At 48.6% G+C, this 17,045-nt stretch overlaps 1 protein-coding gene across 11 annotated transcripts in view; it reads left to right on the forward strand.

Annotated features, from left to right (window-relative positions):
- The first annotated feature begins 2,377 nt into the window (after positions 1-2,377).
- Positions 2,378-17,045, forward strand: part of IL1RAP (interleukin 1 receptor accessory protein) — a 49,034-nt gene continuing 34,366 nt past the window's right edge. For 2 of the 11 annotated variants that reach the window (XM_087740151.1, XM_087740153.1), the window contains exons 1-2: positions 2,843-2,986; positions 15,230-15,315. In XM_087740151.1, the coding sequence (XP_087596277.1) occupies positions 15,260-15,315 (56 nt within the window). In that variant the 5' untranslated portion in view covers positions 2,843-2,986; positions 15,230-15,259. Of the gene's footprint in view, positions 2,629-2,842; positions 2,987-15,229; positions 15,316-17,045 lie in introns of those variants that run through there. The other 9 variants (XM_087740159.1, XM_087740158.1, XM_087740150.1 and 6 more) reach the window with 8 other exon arrangements.

Genomic DNA, 17,045 nt, shown 5'->3' on the forward strand with positions numbered 1-17,045 from the left:
AATTCATGAGCCTTTCAATGAAATTTAAAGTTGAATTCTGGCTTTCCGTCAAAATCAGAGAAAATTAATGACACTGGCCTAAACACCCTAATTTGCACTGGTGGAGGCAGGCTAGGATTTTGGAAGGGTATGAATTTCCCAGGGTGTATGTGTCAATGACTGTTAACCTGCATTACTGTTATTGCAACAATGCCTGGATCCTCCCGAACAAGAATAATCACATGTCCAATCACAGATCTGTATCTATGGATGGCAGATATTACGTAGAACAAGGTACCATTATTATTATTTATTATTATTATTATTATTATTATTATTATTATTATTATTATTATTATTATTATTATTATTATTATTATTATTTAATTCTTGTAACAAACACCGGAGCAGCTGAGCTGCTCCCACAGCTGCATTAAATATCACGACTAAAATATGCAATCCTTTTGTTATTTCATCTTCTGTGAGAAAAGTGGACTGTTGTGTTTCAACAGAAGATTTTAAGCACGTATTTCTCTGTAAGTATGTTGGAAAATACAGCTCACAAAATGTGCCTTGCTATTCCAGTTTTGCCTATATTCAGTAATGCAGCTGAGTGCACGGATACCTAAAGTAGCTCCAGACAAGATAGCTTGGCTCCTGGAGCTGTGCAGGTAGCATGGAGCAAAACATGGACTAATCTTCCCTAAGAGTGGGGTAAACTAGTCTACATAGAGCTCTGCCTTAGCAAGTTACTTGCAATACTTGGATAGATTTGGGTTAGAGATGGCTTGAGTAGAGCTGAATAAGCACAAGCCAAGTAGGCACATTTTCAAGGGCCTTCACCACCAGGACAAGAAAGCTGCCGAGATAAGAAATTTTCTAATTGTGCTGTGCCAGAGCCCTGGGAAGGGAAGGGAAGAGAGCTGCAGGAGGAAGAGCTATCCCTGCCAGAGCAGCGGGAACAGTGCTGGCCTCCCATCGCAGCTCCTTCACACCCTGTGGCACAGCTAGGCTACAGCCGCTCTTCCTCAGGGTGGGGAGAACTTGAGGTGTGCCCACCTTGACGAGCTGGGGTGGGCTGACAAGGACAAGGACCTCCTTTCCCAGCACCAGTATGTGTGCAGTGGTACCTCACGCAGCCTTGCAGAGAAGATGGAGAGATATGTTCTAGTGGTGGCTGTCAGAGGTTGCGCCAGGTGCAACTGGCCAGGCCCTCCTCTTCAGGACAGGTTTGTTGCAGAGGAGCTTCACAGGGTGGAGTGAAATTTGGTCTCCTAGATATCCTGGAGCCACCTCCTGGGGATAACGACTGAAATCTTGAACTCAGTCCAACATAGATGCAATGTTGTAGCCAATAGTGTGAAGAAGTGCTGAAGCACTTTGAAGTGATAGGAGTTTCCTTAGCACTAAAGGCTTTGTGTTCAGACATGCCGCTTTGCTGCCAGGCTGCCAAGAGGTGACAAAAGCACAAATAAGGCCAGGTCACTCGCTGCCAGGATGGAGGAGCCTCCTGACCAATTTGAGAGGAGACAGAGCTTTCCCCCCCTGCCTGGGGCAAGGGCACTCCTACACTAGGGGCTGCGCTGATTATCCCTGGCCACATTCTCCAGGAGAACGTACCAGCCCAAATTTCTGCAGATTCTTCTTCTACTCCTCAGACTCACTATCATTTCCTTTGGAGTCTATTTCAGGTGCCTGCTCCTCATCCATCACCAAATTCAGTCTCATCTGGGCTGCATCCGTGGCAGCGATACAGCAAAAGGTGTTGGTGTTGCTGACATGGAGAGGTGTGCCAGGCAGCCCCCGGGGATGTCAAAAAGGGGGCAGCAGGAAGGGCCAGCTGCTGCCAGAGCAGTGCCCCCAGCACCTCTGGGCACGTCCCACCACAGCAGATACAAATTTTATTTACCATGTTGCATTGAGCAGGTGCCACTTGTCCGGGACGAGGTGGCATCGCAGCGCCCAGGGTGCTGTGCAGCGCCACGGCTCTCACCAACGAGCCCTCTCCCTCCCAGCACGCAGGGGAGAAGAGGAAACTTTGCTTTCCCGGGGGACAAGCGGCCCGCAGAGAGCGGAGGGGCTGCAGTATCACCAAGGCCTTACCAAAAGAGGCAGCAGGCTGCCTCCAAAGGCTCCAGATGCCCCTTGGCCGCCCGGGGGACGGGGCACTGACTTCAGGCAGCTGCCTGCCTGCCTGCCCGCCCCTCCGGCGCCAGGAGCTTCAAGCCGGCAGGAGAGCTCAGGCCAGGAGAGGGAGCCGTGGGCCGCTGCCGACCGCGTAACCCGCCTCCTCCCTCCCAGCAGGACCCCGCAAACTGCGAGAGGGACATCGCGGCAGCCTTCCGCGTTAGGAACCCGCCTCTGCTCCCTCGCCGCCCGCCGCCTCGCATTCCCGCCCCCCGGCTGCTGCCCGTTCCCCGGAGTGACACCCCCCCCCCTCCGCATGGCTGGCGGGCGGGGGAACCCTGCCCGTCCGCCGAAGGAGCGGAGCCGGCGGGGAAAGGGGCGGCCGGTGAGCGCGGGGCGGAGCGGAGCGGAGCTGGGGTGGTGCGGACCGGGGAAGAGGAGGAGGAAAAGAGGAGGAGGAGGAGAGCGGGGCGGGCGGGACGTGGCCGTGGCCGTGGCCGTGCGCGCCCTCCGCGCTTTCAGGTGAGGCGCGGTGCGTGGGGCGGGAGGGCTGCGCGCCCGTTTCTGTAGGCGTGGGCAGCGGGAGGGAGGCGCGGCCCCGCGGCGCGACGGGACGGGGGCAGCGGGGTCCGGGCCGCCCCGGCCGTCAACTTCCCCGCGCTCGCAGGGAAAGTTTCAGGCGGAGGAGGCGGTTTCCAGCCCCAGCGGAGGGGGGCGGGCGGGCGGGCGGGCGGCGGCGGTGCGCAGCCGGCAGCAGCCCCCGCTCGTCGGCCGGCGGGGCAAAAAAAAGGAAAGAAAGCAGAAAAGAGGCTCGGGAGAGCCCGCGGAGCCTTCGCGGCAGCAGCGCGGAGCGTCCCCCGGCCGGAGACGCCTCTGGACGGTGAGAGCGATTGTGCGCGGCCGCGTCCAGCCCCGCCGGGCCGGGGGGAACGGGAGCGGGGAACGGGGGAGGCGAGCGGGCGCTGCGGCTCCTGTGCTGCTGCCGGGGCCCGGGGACCCCTCCGCTGTCCCTCGGGAAAGGAGGCAGCCGGTGTGAAGGCAAAGCTGAGCCGAGGTGCAGGACCGCAGATGCGTGTCTCCGCCGCTGCTGCAGCCGGGCTGGCCGTGCCTCCGGTACCCGAAGTGTGGAGTGGTTAGCTTAAATTCCCTCCTTTGGGCCAGGGAAATTTGGATATTCCTAGCTAGAGTGCTACATGCACCGACGAATGCAACTTTAATTTTCATCTTCATTGCAAATGCGTGAGCCTCTGATACCTGTTCTCTTCTGCTGTCAAACAGATCTTTGAAATGGAAGGGGGGAGAGGAAGGGGTCAGGCTTAAGCCGCAGCAGGGAAATAAAGTGGAAGAGACACGTCCAAGAAAGCAGCCTGAAAGTGATTAGATGCTGGCAGCAAGATGTCTTTTGCTGTGTATTTGTTGGGGACAGCAGCCCCCTTATGCGAAGCATTTTGGGGACGGTATCTGGATGGAAACTGGATGGTGGGAATGCTTTCCTGAAAAGGAAGAGGGGGGGAAAAAAACAGAACCCGTCAGGGCTCCAGTGCTTCAGGTGGCCCTTTTCTGCGCCAGTGTCACTTCCCTTCGTTACAGCGGCAGTGCTTGTTCCTCAGCCTGGGCTGGTTTCTCGGAGTGTGTCTGTACGGTGCTTGGCACAACGGGATCCTGGTCTCAGGGCCTGAGGATGTTACTGTAAACTGGATTATAGATACACTCTCGCATGCAGGCTCTCTCTTTCAGTCCTAGCCTCTGCTTTGTAAATAGCTGGTTATAATGCTTGGATAAAATTCTGTTTTCTTTTACAGATCTTCTTTTCTTATCAAATGATGGCTTTTGTTGCATGCATTTAGTTTTGTTGTCCTAAGAAGGCCTTTTTACTTCTGGATTTGGGAGATTGCAGCAAGCTCCTTATCTTTTATAAAAAAATATTTGCTATGTAATTAAAAAGTACTATTTTCCTGACACTCCATTTTTAACTCAGGCCCCTCTTGGATAAGCAGAACCATTACTGAACTTACACTTCCATACACAGAAGGATTGTGGGGTATTATTTATTAACTGTGCTGTGGAGAGTCCATATCTCATAACTTAGAGGGCCATTTATAACGGGTTGCTTTTGGCAGCTCCAGAAGATTTACTTGCTGTCTTGTGCTCCTTGCAGGAACAGCCTCTCCTGTGTGCATGGAGAGCATCACTCCAGCCCAAGGGCTTTCTGGAGGGAGGGCTTGGTGCTGGGAAGGGTCCTGCTTTCTGCTTCCATTGCCTGCTTGGCTGTGGTGAGCGGGGAAGGACAAGCAGAAAGGATTAAGCTCTTGAAGTAGGTGCGGAGTTGTTCTTGTCACTGGGAACACCTTCTCTGTAAGAGCGGTTAAGGATGCAGAATAACACAGGTTGTGGAGAGTAAGGCTGTGAGGACTTGGGCTGGTGGAAGCGTGCAGGGCACCGAAACGATCAGGAGACATTAAGCTGGGAAGGTGGGAGATGCTTCATGGAGGTGAAGCAGAGAGCCGTGGGCTTTGAGGTTAAGTTTCTAATACAGGGCCTCTGTGCAAGGCAGAGGGCAGGTGTACGTGCACGCAGCCCTGTGACCTTCTTTCCATGTCTCTGGATGTCGCTTGAGTTCAAAGTGGCTATGAAGAGCTGTGCTTGCTGGAGTTTGCCCATGCCTGGTCCCTCCAGCATCTGTGAAGCAAAGCTTGTGTTTGAACACATCAGGGTTCTCTCCTTCCAGACCTCTGGGGCTCTGCGCAGGCATCCTCCATCTAAGCATTAGCTAGTGTGCAGCGGGGAAGAGTACTGCACTGGTCCGGGCTTGAGCAGGCTCGTACCCTGGGTCAGGTAGCGCTACCCCAAAGTGCCTCGCATGAACGCATAGGTAAGAGAGACTTCGGAGGGTTGGAAGAGCGGTGTGGCGGGAGGTTGGATGGTGCCTGGATACGTGGAGGGATGGGGAATGCCTCCTTGCTGGCCCCAGTGCTGTAATTTTATGCTCTGAAATATGCATATAGGAAGGAGGAAGCAGAGAGAGCTCGTCCCAGCTTTGTTCCTCCAATACCTGCATATGCCAGATGCCAGCACTAGGGAAGAATCATTTCACTCAATAAGAGGCCAGAACATGTTTTTTATTCCTTCTTCTCACTTATGTTTGGATTTTTATGTTGGTTATTTTGGCAGGCCCATGATTCATATTCCTTTCCCCATCTGTCCTGGGTCCCCCACTGTTGTCAAATATCCTTGCATTTCAGCAAGATTCTGACTTGCAAAAACTTACCATGAAGATAACCCTTGCAGCTGGCAGTGTGGGAGAGGAGGTGTCCCAGCTTGGCTCTCGGAGCACAGGTTGCGTTAGCAAGGTGGACAGTTAGGAAGATTATAACCAGCATGCAAATGTGTTTGCATATCTGTGAGCATCCATGCTGTCCGGTCTTTCTTTTCATCCTACAGCAACGGGGAATGCTTCTGGAATAAAAATAGATATATGGAAAAGCCTATATAAGCTGAAATCTGTGAACAGCGCCACATTATCTGGGAACTGAAACACTTTCTACAGTGGAGCTCGCAGTTCAGACATTGCCTGCTCTCCTCCTTCCTCCCCTGCCTTTCTCTTGATGCAGCTCATGGATTTCACTGTCCCCATAAGCAGATCCAAGAGCTATCTCCTCTGTGCTGCCAGGCTGATGCAGCCCGGCTGGTAGCATCTCTACGCAGTGTGTGAGAGCTGGTGCTCCTCTGGCTGCGCGAGGTGGGCCAGATGCAGAGCCGAAGGAAGGCAAAGCTGGCTGTCACGCTTGCCACGCGTGAGCTGAACCCCTCTCTTCCCCCAGCTCTGCAACCTAGGTGTAGCTCGGGGGCCCATGTGCAGGTGGGTTTCTTTCCCTCCAGGGTTTGTAACTGCTTTGTTCTGCACTGCCAGCAAAACGTATGGCTGAGATTTGGTCACTGCTAAACTGGAACAAAACAGCTTCTTCTTTTGGGAGGTATTTTAGGATTTCTACACGCCCCCCCCCCCCCCCCAATGTTTTCGCAAAGCAGAAGGCTAATCTCACGTTTCTCAGCCACAGTTTTGTTACGTGTAGGGCTTTTGTAAGCAACTGCGCCACACATACGCTCGGAGAGAGTGCAAAAAGGAAACTGATTCGGGGAAATTAGTTCAGATGGTGCCTACGCTTTTGGGAATGTCAGCCTTAACCAGCTCGCTTCCTACCTTCAACCTCAGAGGTCCCGATGAGACACATGCACAGATCATGATATTCATAAATTCAGAGTCTTATTTGACAGAAAATAAAATACAGGAACATGAATGTACAAGTGTACATATTTTGTTATAGAGTTCCTTAAAAATAGTTGTTGGTAAAAGAGGATTTCTACTACAAGCAAAGAATCATATCTTTAGTCAGTCCTTGTTACTTTAGCAACCCTCAGTTTCATCAAATGGGGGCTCTGTCCCCAGGAATTCCTCTGACACAGGTTTCCCCTGAGTCTGGATGATTATCCAATTACAATTTTAAGAAAATTACAGCAAGGATAACTGGCTAAAGATAGAAGTCTCTGAGAGCGTTAGGGAAAGTGGAGGAAAGAGTGTGAGAGAGTGAGAGCTTCACTTTCTTGTATGAGTAAAATGAGGAGAATTATACTGGTCCTTAACTTTTGCAGTGTGTGGAGTCAAGCTCCCTGGTTTTGGGTTTGGTCAGTCTGTCTTTCTTTCTCTCTCCTCTCTTTTCTTTCTCTCTTGTCTCTCGTGTTATGTGCCAACTCCCATATTTATATGAAAAAGTTACGTTGATTCTTATGGAGCCTTTTTAAATTTACATATGTTAACAAAAAGGGACCATTAACTTAAAAGATCTGTTAGGGCAAAGAATAAGAGATTGCCAGGAATCCTGGGCTGAATCAGGGGAGTGGTAGGTGGCTCCTTCTCCTGGGAGCACCAGAGAGCCATCACCTTGGCAATCCCACCCAGAGCAGGGTCACCAAGAGCTGTGTGGGTCAGCGGGTTGTGCGGGCTGGGAGCTCTGTGTTACAGCCTGGCAGTACCATGGTAAAAGGCCGGTCGTTAGCTTGGTGTGAAGCGCCGTGGACAGTTTTGTTGTGCAACTGGAAGGCAAAGATACAACATGAATCACACATTTGCACAAATACTTCAGAAGCCTTTTCAGTTTTACTAAGCCAAAGTGTTATTAGAAGAGTTCTTTAAAAAAGAAAAAGTAAATTTTAATACCTCTTTGTGTCTTTAACTAGAAAAGCTGCTGTGTGCTTTGTTTGGTTTTTTTTTTTCCTTTTTTCCCCCTCCCGATTTTGCTTAATCCCTTGCATGACTGAAATAAAAGTGTAATGGAATATCTTGGATCTCTTAGGCCTGATCCTGTCCCCTCATAGGGATGTGATATTTTCAGATGTTCAGAGGGCGATTCTTATATATTTGATTAACTTGTGTGTAAAAAGCTTGCAAAACTGTGACCTAAATGTTTATCCTTAGTGCTGACAGGATGCTGTAGAGCTGTTTAACTATATATTTATAACGATTACGCTGCTTGGCGAGGAAGACATGACGTTTTCTTCTCAGAGGGAATTTTTGCTTTTATTTTTGCCTTTTTCTGCCTGTGATTTGTGGTTATAGTTGCCTTTCTTTATAATTTTACCTTTTGTCCTAGATGTAAACAAAGAGCTAATTACAGTTAATCTCAGTGCAAGGGAATGGAATTTTTAAAGAGTGAAAAATAACTCCCATCTGTTAGGTTTTGAGTGGTGTTTTGGGGTTTGCCTTCTACTCGGAAGGAAGCCAAAACTTGCTCAATTTAAAGTTTTCCTTGCAATATTTAAACTGGATTTTTAATCATTTAAAAAACAAACAGAAATGGAAATAGCTTTTCAAATTAAGTTTGGCCATGTTCTTAACATGCTGGCTCCTAAAACCTGAACAGCTCTGTCCTATTCCTACTGAAATAAGTTGAAATCCCACTACCAAATTCTATAGGAACAGGTTTGAGACCTTATTCTGGAAAAGCATCTATTTTTCATAGTAGTATATTGCATTTCTGTGTTTTCTGCCTGCTGGGGCTCCATGTGCCCAACCAACCAGCCCCAAAATGACTTGTTCTGAGGGAACTGCTGCTTAAGTAGTTACTATTTAAGACAGGCTCAGAACCCAAGTTTTCTGTGGTGGGTATGTGGTACATTTAGCCCCATCAGCTCCAGTGACTGCTGAGCTCAGGGAATTAATCTATACTTTGCACTCATATGGTATCTTTCATCTCAGCATCTCTAAGCACTTTAGAGACATTAAGATGCACAGCTGTGGTGCGAGGTGGGGAGAGGCTGTTATAAAAGTGGCTGGGGAAACAGAGGCACAGATTTCAGCAGCCTCTCCTAATGCGCTCAGTTCAGGGGACTGCTGTTTATAAGGTCTCTGATGTCTGATTATCAGGGAGGCACTACAATTTTTCATGCATTACAATTGGTGAATGATGCCTCTGTAGGTTTCATGTAGATTAACCAGAAACTCATATGGCTACCCTAAACTAGTAGACTGTTCTAAAATACTCAACCTTAGAGACTTAGGGGAGCATAGTAAACGGCAGCAGCAGGAGCCCAAATTTCTAGTGGTTTTGTTTTTGTTTTTGTTTTTTAATCAGGTTAGCCCTATTGCAAAAAGCAAATCTCACAAGGAACCAAAAGTAAAACCACCTCATCTCCGTCCCACCATAGTAACATCCAGGGCCCCACCTACATAAATTTTTCAGGAATCTGTTGATTCAAAGCTCTGGGATCTGTAGAAAATTCTTATTCTGACAGTAAGAGCTGTACAAATTCTCTCTAATACAAATAATTGGATTTGTTCTGTTGAGGAATAGCAGCCTCCCCCCTCTTCCTTCAAGCACAGACACCTCCCAGCCCTTGTTTATAAGGAGGGATCCGGATAACGGGAGGAGGATGCATGTGTTGCTGCCCAGCATGATAACACTGGCAGGCTGTGAAGGGCGTGTAGGGCACCAGCACAAATGTGCTGTCGGATCCCAAAGTGCGTTGCTCTAGCAAACTGTGCTGGTTGCAGTTGAGCCGGACAGGGCTGATGTGTTGGGGTGACTGAAGGACGTGGCAAAACTCAGACTCTGCTGGCCTAATATTCCCATGGGCTCGGTTGTCTTTTCCCCCTTCTCTGTCCTCCTGCAAAAATAGCTTCAGCCTCAGTGCATTTACCTTTCTTCACCTTCCTTGTTCTCTCTTGTGTTGCTGTGCAGACTTTAGGGAGACTCTGTTTAATTCTGGCTCCTTGGGAGGTTGTGCGTACACAGATACCCCTGACCCGAGGCCATGAAGAGGTGGGAATGCTTTTCTCCAGGCTTATTGTGTCCTCCTCTTCTCCCTTTGTACAGGGGAGCTGCATCTTGGGATTTCAGCCCTGCTCAATAGCCCTGGGTTGTGCCTACCCAGGAAGGCAATGTTTTCCCCTTTCTAAGCTTTTTTTTCCCCTTATCTGCCAGGTGTAATGACTCTGTAGTTGTTGACAAGAAGGGTCAAAGAGCAAGAGGGGAAACTCAACCCAACTTTCCCTAGACACTCAGTGATTGCTTCCTCTCAGTGCAGAGGAGAGCCAGCCCAGGGCTAGGGTCAGTGCAGATTTGAGAATATGAAGGCATCCGCTTCCTGGCATTGGAAGTGCTCAGAAATGAAAATTTTGGAGCCTTTTTTTCAGATTTTTGGCCCTGTGCAGCAGGGTTTTAACACATAGCAGTATTTCCTCCTGTCGCTGCTCCTTGTAGCCTTTGGAAATGTCAGCAGCGCATATATTGCCTTTTGTTTGTAATTCAGCTGGAGAAATGAATTCATTGCCCTCATGAGATCAATCATATTCTCCCCAAATAATTAATATTGATGACAATCACAGCATACTGCTGCCTGCAGCTCCTTCTCAGCCTTCCCACTGTGTAGGTGCTGTGGGTCACAGAGCACAGCTTCTTGCAGGAGACTCCTGGATTTGAAAATTCAGGGTGCTGTTGTTTGAAGCTTGAATTTAGAGCTGCACTGATGGGGTCAGTGCAGGCAGAGCCCAAGCAAGTTCCCTGTGATGGCACAACCTAATATTACCAGAAGGAAATGTTAGAGACATGGGGAGCAAATGTGATACACGTGACAGGGGAAGGATTGTCTCATTCTGTTTCTCTTTCCCTCCTTTGTTTCTGTCTGTAGCTGGATTTTTCTAATTCCCTTTGCAGAATCCAACTGTACTGTGCTGACCAGGAAGGGGCAGGCATGCAGAAGAAAGTTGCTCTGATAGTCACCAGGAGGACCAAGTGGGTGGGTTGGGAATGTGGAGGCCCATGGGAGGGCTGGAGGGACCTCCAGGAATCTGCTTGTAAATGGGGCGCTGTCCTGGGAGAGGCAGGTAACTCCTGGGCTTTCAGTGGCTTTGCTGTTCCTTTTTCTATTGCTTTAAATTTTGCTGTGGATTAATATGTAAAGCACACTTACAGAGCAGCACTGTCTGAGCTGGGGGAGAGGGAATGAAGCATCTTCATGTCTTATTCTTGTTTGCTTTTTCTTATGAGGCTAAATGTGATTAAATTAACATGATTAATGTAAGTGCCAGGTGTGGAAAAACTGTGTGGCCCAAACTTGAAAAAGAAAAACTCGGCTGATTTGCCTTTACCCTTGAGCATGCAGCTCATCCCAGGGTACCCAGACTCACTTGAGGAAATCCTCCTTTTATGTCACAGGGAGAGTTAGAGATCAGGTCTTCATCGCTGGCAGCAGCATGGGTAAACCTGCTTGCGGTGCTGGAGACGCTGCAGTCTGCCTGGGGATTTTGTGGCAATGGCACAGTAAAAGAGAATGCTTGGAAAGGGGGGTGAAACACAGTGATGTTGTGCTCTGGAGCATGGTAGTGCTTGGAGGCTTTTTGCCTGCTGTGTGCCTCTCTGAGGGAACAAGAAGGGGAAGATGTTGGCTGAATGTAGAGCAGTCATCCTGGGAATCTCGTCTGCAAGCTGTAAGGGAAGGAGATGAAGTGAAAGAGCAGGTATGTAGCTGGCAGCAAGGGCTTGAACTTAAGAAAAGAAACTCTTGGAGCATTTTTTGAGTCTGAGAGCCCATTGCAGCTAGTGCTCAGCAGGGCTGGGTGCAGCCCCTGTTGTGATGATGGGGATGTGCAGTGGGGCTGCAGAGCACTTGCTGTGCCAGGCTGGGCTTGCAAGGAGACTCCTCTCCTGGGAAAGCTGCCCTGGAGTTCAAGAGTCCCAGGCTGGTCCTGTGAAAGGCAATAAGCCCAGCTGATAAACCTGTTTGAGTCTGCATTGTATTCTCTGGATTTAGAGAGTGGGGCTGAGCTAGCTTGGGGTTGCTGCTGTGCAATCTGTTGCACAATGTGGATGTGCTGCTATGTCCACAGGGACAGTGGAATAACCTCTTAAGGAGGGCAGTGGAATTGCTTACATCTAAAAGCCATTAAAAAGGTCAGGAGGCAGAATGTATAAATTAAATGCTCGTTCTCAGGTGTCTCCAGGTGCTCCATGAGAGCTAATCAGGACTTCTCCAGCGAGGGAGGAATCTCACTCTGGATTCCTTAAGTCTCCTCAGGTCTTTGAGCCGTGTTGGTTGCACATTTCTTTTTTTCTGTGCAAAGATTAGTTTGTCAGTGTATTTTCCGGTAGCGCAATATGTGGGTATTTCTCAGAGCTCTCCTTTCACTATAACATCGCCATCCAAAATAGAAGCATTGTGTCTGGCTTCATGGAAGGTCTCAGCTCTCTTTGAAGCTCTGTTGGAAGCTTTTCATTCCCTGGCTATTCAGACTTAAAAAATAGACTATCTTGGCTGGATACCTTTTGCTTGAACACAGAAGTGCTCTTGTAGATTGGTGTTTGAACTGCTTGGTGGCCAGCGTGTATGCATTTGTAATCCATGCTGTTTGATTTCATAGCTGTGGCTCAACCTGCCCCTCTCCAGCCCACTCCACAAATCTCTTGGTGATAGTCCCAGCTGTTTATTTGTCTCTTGCCCAGGTGTGCATATATTTCAGAGAGGTGACAGATTATTGAGCTAGTTTATTTTAAATGTATGAAATGCAGCGTGCTCTGCCTGCTAAACAGCTGCCAGAGTATAATCAGCGGCACCCTGGGCTCCAGCAGAGCAGTGTGCAAGATCTGTAGCATTTCTGCTTTGCCGAGCCCTGAGAGGACCCCAGGAGAACTGAAAAGGAGAGGAGGGGATACTGACTTTCTTCAGAGATATTTTCAAGCCCCCCCCCTTCTCTCCACATGTCTAGATTGCACTTTTTTCCTTTTCTTTTGAAGGGGGAAAAATAGCTTCTTCCTCTGAATTCTGATTATTAGTGTTAAATCTGTTGAGCCAAAAGGATGCTAGGAGATGGTATCTAAGTGCCAATAGCGGATCATGAATTCCCTGCCTGGCAATTGCCTCCATGTCCCAAGCATTGGCACTGGCAGAGGCAAACCTTGCACTACCAAGGTAGCTCCCAGAAATGGCTCACTGTTAATGAATGTCTCCCTGCTTTTCCCCAAGCCTCTGACCTCGAGGTGGGGCTCCTGCCTGCTCTGCCCATGGCAGCTCTTAGTGCTCTTTGAAGGTCAGCCTTGCTCCTGCAGTTTGCACTGCTGTGTTGGAGGAGAAATAGCTTGGGACCACCTCCTGGAGTGACACACTGCTGGGTTTGTTCATTCCTGTGTTGGGGATTTAGTAAAAAGTAATTAGAAAAAAGCCAGCAGACTGCAGCCCTTGGCCTGGATGTGCAGTACAGGAGGCCAGGGAGAGGCAGAGGTGGGTGATGGGCAGTAGAGCCACCTCAGATGCCTGGTGTCATGTCCTCAGCTGGCAAAGAGCTGGCTGAGCCACTGACTGAGAAGATTGTTTCCAGGTTTTCTTGGTTTGTTTTGTTTTGGTTGTTTTGTTTTTTTTTTCTTTCTTCTGGGTACTCAGTAGACCTGGGTGTAAAGCTGCGTGTGAGCACCGTAGCTCCCCAGTGCCGGGAGCCTGTGCTTCCCAGTCCTGTGTGACAGGCCAGCTCTGGCCAAGGAAGACAGAAGATGATTTGTGCTAGTGATGGGGGACACCTCTCACCAGAGCAGCTTTCCATCTGACTCCCACTAATTTAATTGTTTTTTTTTTCCCTCTGCAAAAAGCAACTAACATTTGCTGTGATTCTAGCTAGTGACAAAGTTTCAATCTGCTCAAATCTAAATGTTTTCCTTGGTTTTAATGATATAAATTACTTTTATAATAGAAACATCCCAGAACAAAATCCTTTCAGCCCACTCTGTTGTCAGGCATGCAATAGCCTGGTGAGTGCAGCTACCTCGGGAAAAGTGAGACTTCAGCATCAATCTCGCAGGTCCCTGCCTTGAATGTGTCGCCATTAGATGCGCTGATTGGGTCACCCTTACGGCTCCTGCAGTATCCCTGATTGCAGGCCAGGTTTCAGCCCTGGCTGATTCCTGCTGAAATGTGCCTGGCTGTTAGGGAGCTACTGCCAAGACAAATTGGGCTCCCTGCCCTTAGGAGAGATGCAAATGTTTTTCTGAGGATAGCGTTGGGGGCCCTTTGGTCAGCGTGCCTGCGTTTGAAGTGATGAGTGTGGCGTAGCGTGCAGGAGAGCAGGGAAAGTGCACTGAGCTGCTTATGGTGTTCATCATCAACTTGCGGCTGTTTTCCTCCCCATTCTGTTCCTTGAAGCTGTCTGGGAAGGAAAATTTTAATGAACATGCTAATTCCTCCTGGGGAGAAAAGGCTGGACTTCTGAACCTGTTGCCTGTGTTTTCTACCCACGTCTCCAGAGATTTCAGTGTAACGTTACGTTGCTCAGGAGGTCTGTCCGCAGGACCGGCCAGCTCGCTGCAGGAGTGGCCCTGCTTTGGGCAGGGGCACGAATGGAAATGCCAGTGCCGTAGCAAAGGGCGGTGCCGTGCAGTGCCCAAATGGCCTCCGGAGGAGAGGCAGGGTCAGAGAGACACTGCGCAAATCCTGGCTAAGTGGCACCAAGATGGTTTCTGCTACAGTAATTCCACCCTTTGTCTGACTTACTCCTGCACATACTGAAAAGCAAAAGTGTTTCCTGAAGGGCTGAAGGGCCTTTTCCCACTTTCCATTAGTGTTTTTGCGATTACTTTTCTGCAGCTGCTTTTGCAGGCTGCCCTTTGTCTGCCTTTTGGATTCTTTGAATTTACTTGGACTGTACGTCTATTTTCCCCATAAGAAAACCCAGCAAACTCATCAAGCAACCTTCTCCAACGCTGCTGCATGATGATGCAGGGACCCAGGGCTCGTGGGCATGCAGTGATGTTGGAGCAGAGGAGCTGTGCCCCTTTCCTGAGCGCCAGCCCTACTCTGCAGCCCATCAGCCTTCAGCCCCAAGTCCACATGGCATAGAAGCAAAGCATTTCCTAAGGTAGCCCACCCTGGTTTTTGCTAGCCTTCCTGTGTCTGCATCCCTTTTCCTGGGGCCAGTCCTGTGTTGTCGAATGCTTTTGACTCAGAGAGGCTTGGAACAGAATTACAGAAAGAAAATAATACCTGCTCTGGTCGGTGTTATTTTTTTCCGCTTTCTGAAACTGCTTTATTTTAAATGCCCTTTCAGCCAGAGCACTTAGTGGCAAGGTTTTGAAGGGTGCTTTTGTTCTGCATGCCATAGCGTGACTTCTCAGTGAAAAGCAAAAAACCTGTCAGCTCTCCCTAGGTGCCTGTGGTTAGGAGGGACAAAGGCGTTTTCTTGGAAAACACGGCATTGTTCTGCAGAATTGGTACAGTGTCTTTGAGAATAGGTGTACGGTAGTTACTGTGAGTGCAGCTCTCTTCGTTAATTATTTGACATCTGTCTTGGGTTTTATAATCATTTGGAAAGCTTTGCAGGGTCCATGCTGCTAAAGGCAGGAGAGAATGATTCCTTGTCTAGGTCTGTTTGGGAAGGTTGTTTTATTAAAATGTCTTTTATATGAAAATATTCATGTTTTATTAAAAGATGTTTTATATGAAAATACTCATGTTTTTTTCTGACATAAAGGCCACTTCTGGCCAGTATCATATGAAAAACCAAACCTTTCCACCACCTCTGCTTTTAAGAACAGGAGACACTTCCATGACTATGTTTCCCCCCACCCCTCTTTTCTTTGCTCCCCAGTAGACAGAAGGTAAAAGTTTGAAGAAGAAAATGCTCAGGAATGAAAAGGAAACAATTTCTGATTTGAAACAAAACGAACATTTCAAGTAAGTTCCCTAAAAAAAATTCCAGCAACAGCAGTGATAGATTGTTTTCCCCAACTGCTCTATGAATTATTATTATTAAAATGTTAATTTATGGAGGCATTAAGAACACCTCAGAGTATATTGGTCTCATGAGAAGTTCCTGGAGCAATGAAGATGTATCAGAGCTCTCCAGCCTTCTTCTGGCTGCTCTGATTGCCTGCTTTCTCGCTGTGGTGTGATTTCTGAGCTGGTACGCTCTTCTGCTTGCTGATTTTATTCCTGCCTCCCTTTAGTGTCTGCTTTTATTTTGTTTGCTCGTGTACTAGAGGTGAGGTCTGTGACCTTTTTGGGTGGATGCAGTTGGGTGAACTCCTCCGCTGCAGCCTGGGGTTTGCATACTCTGACCGCTGGCTCCTTTGGTTGCAGCCAGAGATGCTGGTGTTTTCAGTGCAGCCATGCCAAATTGTGCAAGAAGTTAATCAGACACCACTGGAATTGCATCATATACAGGCAAAATGGCAACATGCTTTCTGATGTCATGAAACAAAGAAGCGGGTTGCTGGAAAAGGCTGAGAAAGCTCTTCTGTTCCTGGCAAGACTGCAGTGGGTTGTAGTCCTGTGGTGTCATGTTCTTAGGGCATTACAAAACCCACTCCCTCCCTCTCTGGAACTGAATGGGGGCAATGCTCATTTCCTGGTGTCGCTGGCAGAATCACGTTATCCTTCCTGAAATGGGGGGAGACGATGACATTGTGTGACTACAGGACTGTTGTGGCAAGACCTTTCTCTTTGGGGCGCATCACAGATTTCAGGCCATTTAAAGCAAGGCATCAGAATGCCAGCAGCACTAGTATGTAAGAATTGGTCCTTGTGCTGTGTTAGTAGCACAAACCATTAGATCCTGTGGCATTAATTGAATTTTTTGGAATAATCATATGCTACAGGAATGGAGCTGGACTGCAGAAACCATCCTGCCCTACAGTCCTCTCCTTCTTCATTGTGTGTGCGAGCTCCCCATTTCTTTAGCAAAGGGGGGATCCTCTTCCTTCATCTTAGCTGGCAAATGCTGGCGTGGTCAGGGCATCCAGGAGGTTGTGATGACTCTCCTTGACCAACCCTTGACTGTGCATGTGCCTTCCATGGCTTCTTGTATTTTATATAGTGTGAGAGCAGCCAGGGCTGTGGTCAACTGAGTCCCATTCCTGTAATGGGGAAATTGCTGTAATCTGACAGGCTCTGTGTCCGTCTGTCTCCACTGATAAGATCTCTGGAGAGCCTGGAATGAACCAGAAGTAAATCACGCTGTGCAGGGCTTCTTGCTCTACCCAGCTTTAAAATCAGAATTTTCCTACTAGCAGGCAGAGCGTGGAAATCTTAGATACCTTGCTTGTGGGAATGGAGACCTGGTGGTTCTTTGAGACAGTTGAAAGGAGCGTGTTCCTATGAGCATAGTTAATGCATGTAAATATTAGCTCGCTGCAGAGTTCATGTATCACTGAGTGAAACGTAGTAGTTTATTTTGGCCTCAGGCCACGTAAATGGCCTTGCTCTAAACAAGAGAAACTCATCCAAAGTCAGTAGTTGTCCCTGCTTGCTTCAGGGCTGAATTCAGTCTGATTTGTGCAAAATGCAGGAAAGAATCACTGGAAAATAAGGGTGAGTTAGGACACGCTGTGCATTTATCTAGTGACAAATGGAGAGGGAACCATGAGGGATATTTATTATGGAAATGATCCCCGCACTGCTTACAC

The sequence above is a fragment of the Nipponia nippon genome, unplaced genomic scaffold (genome assembly GCF_047370975.1).
Source record: "Nipponia nippon isolate SJK-2023a ecotype South Korea unplaced genomic scaffold, ASM4737097v1 scaffold_7, whole genome shotgun sequence".
Lineage (NCBI taxonomy): Eukaryota > Metazoa > Chordata > Aves > Pelecaniformes > Threskiornithidae > Nipponia > Nipponia nippon.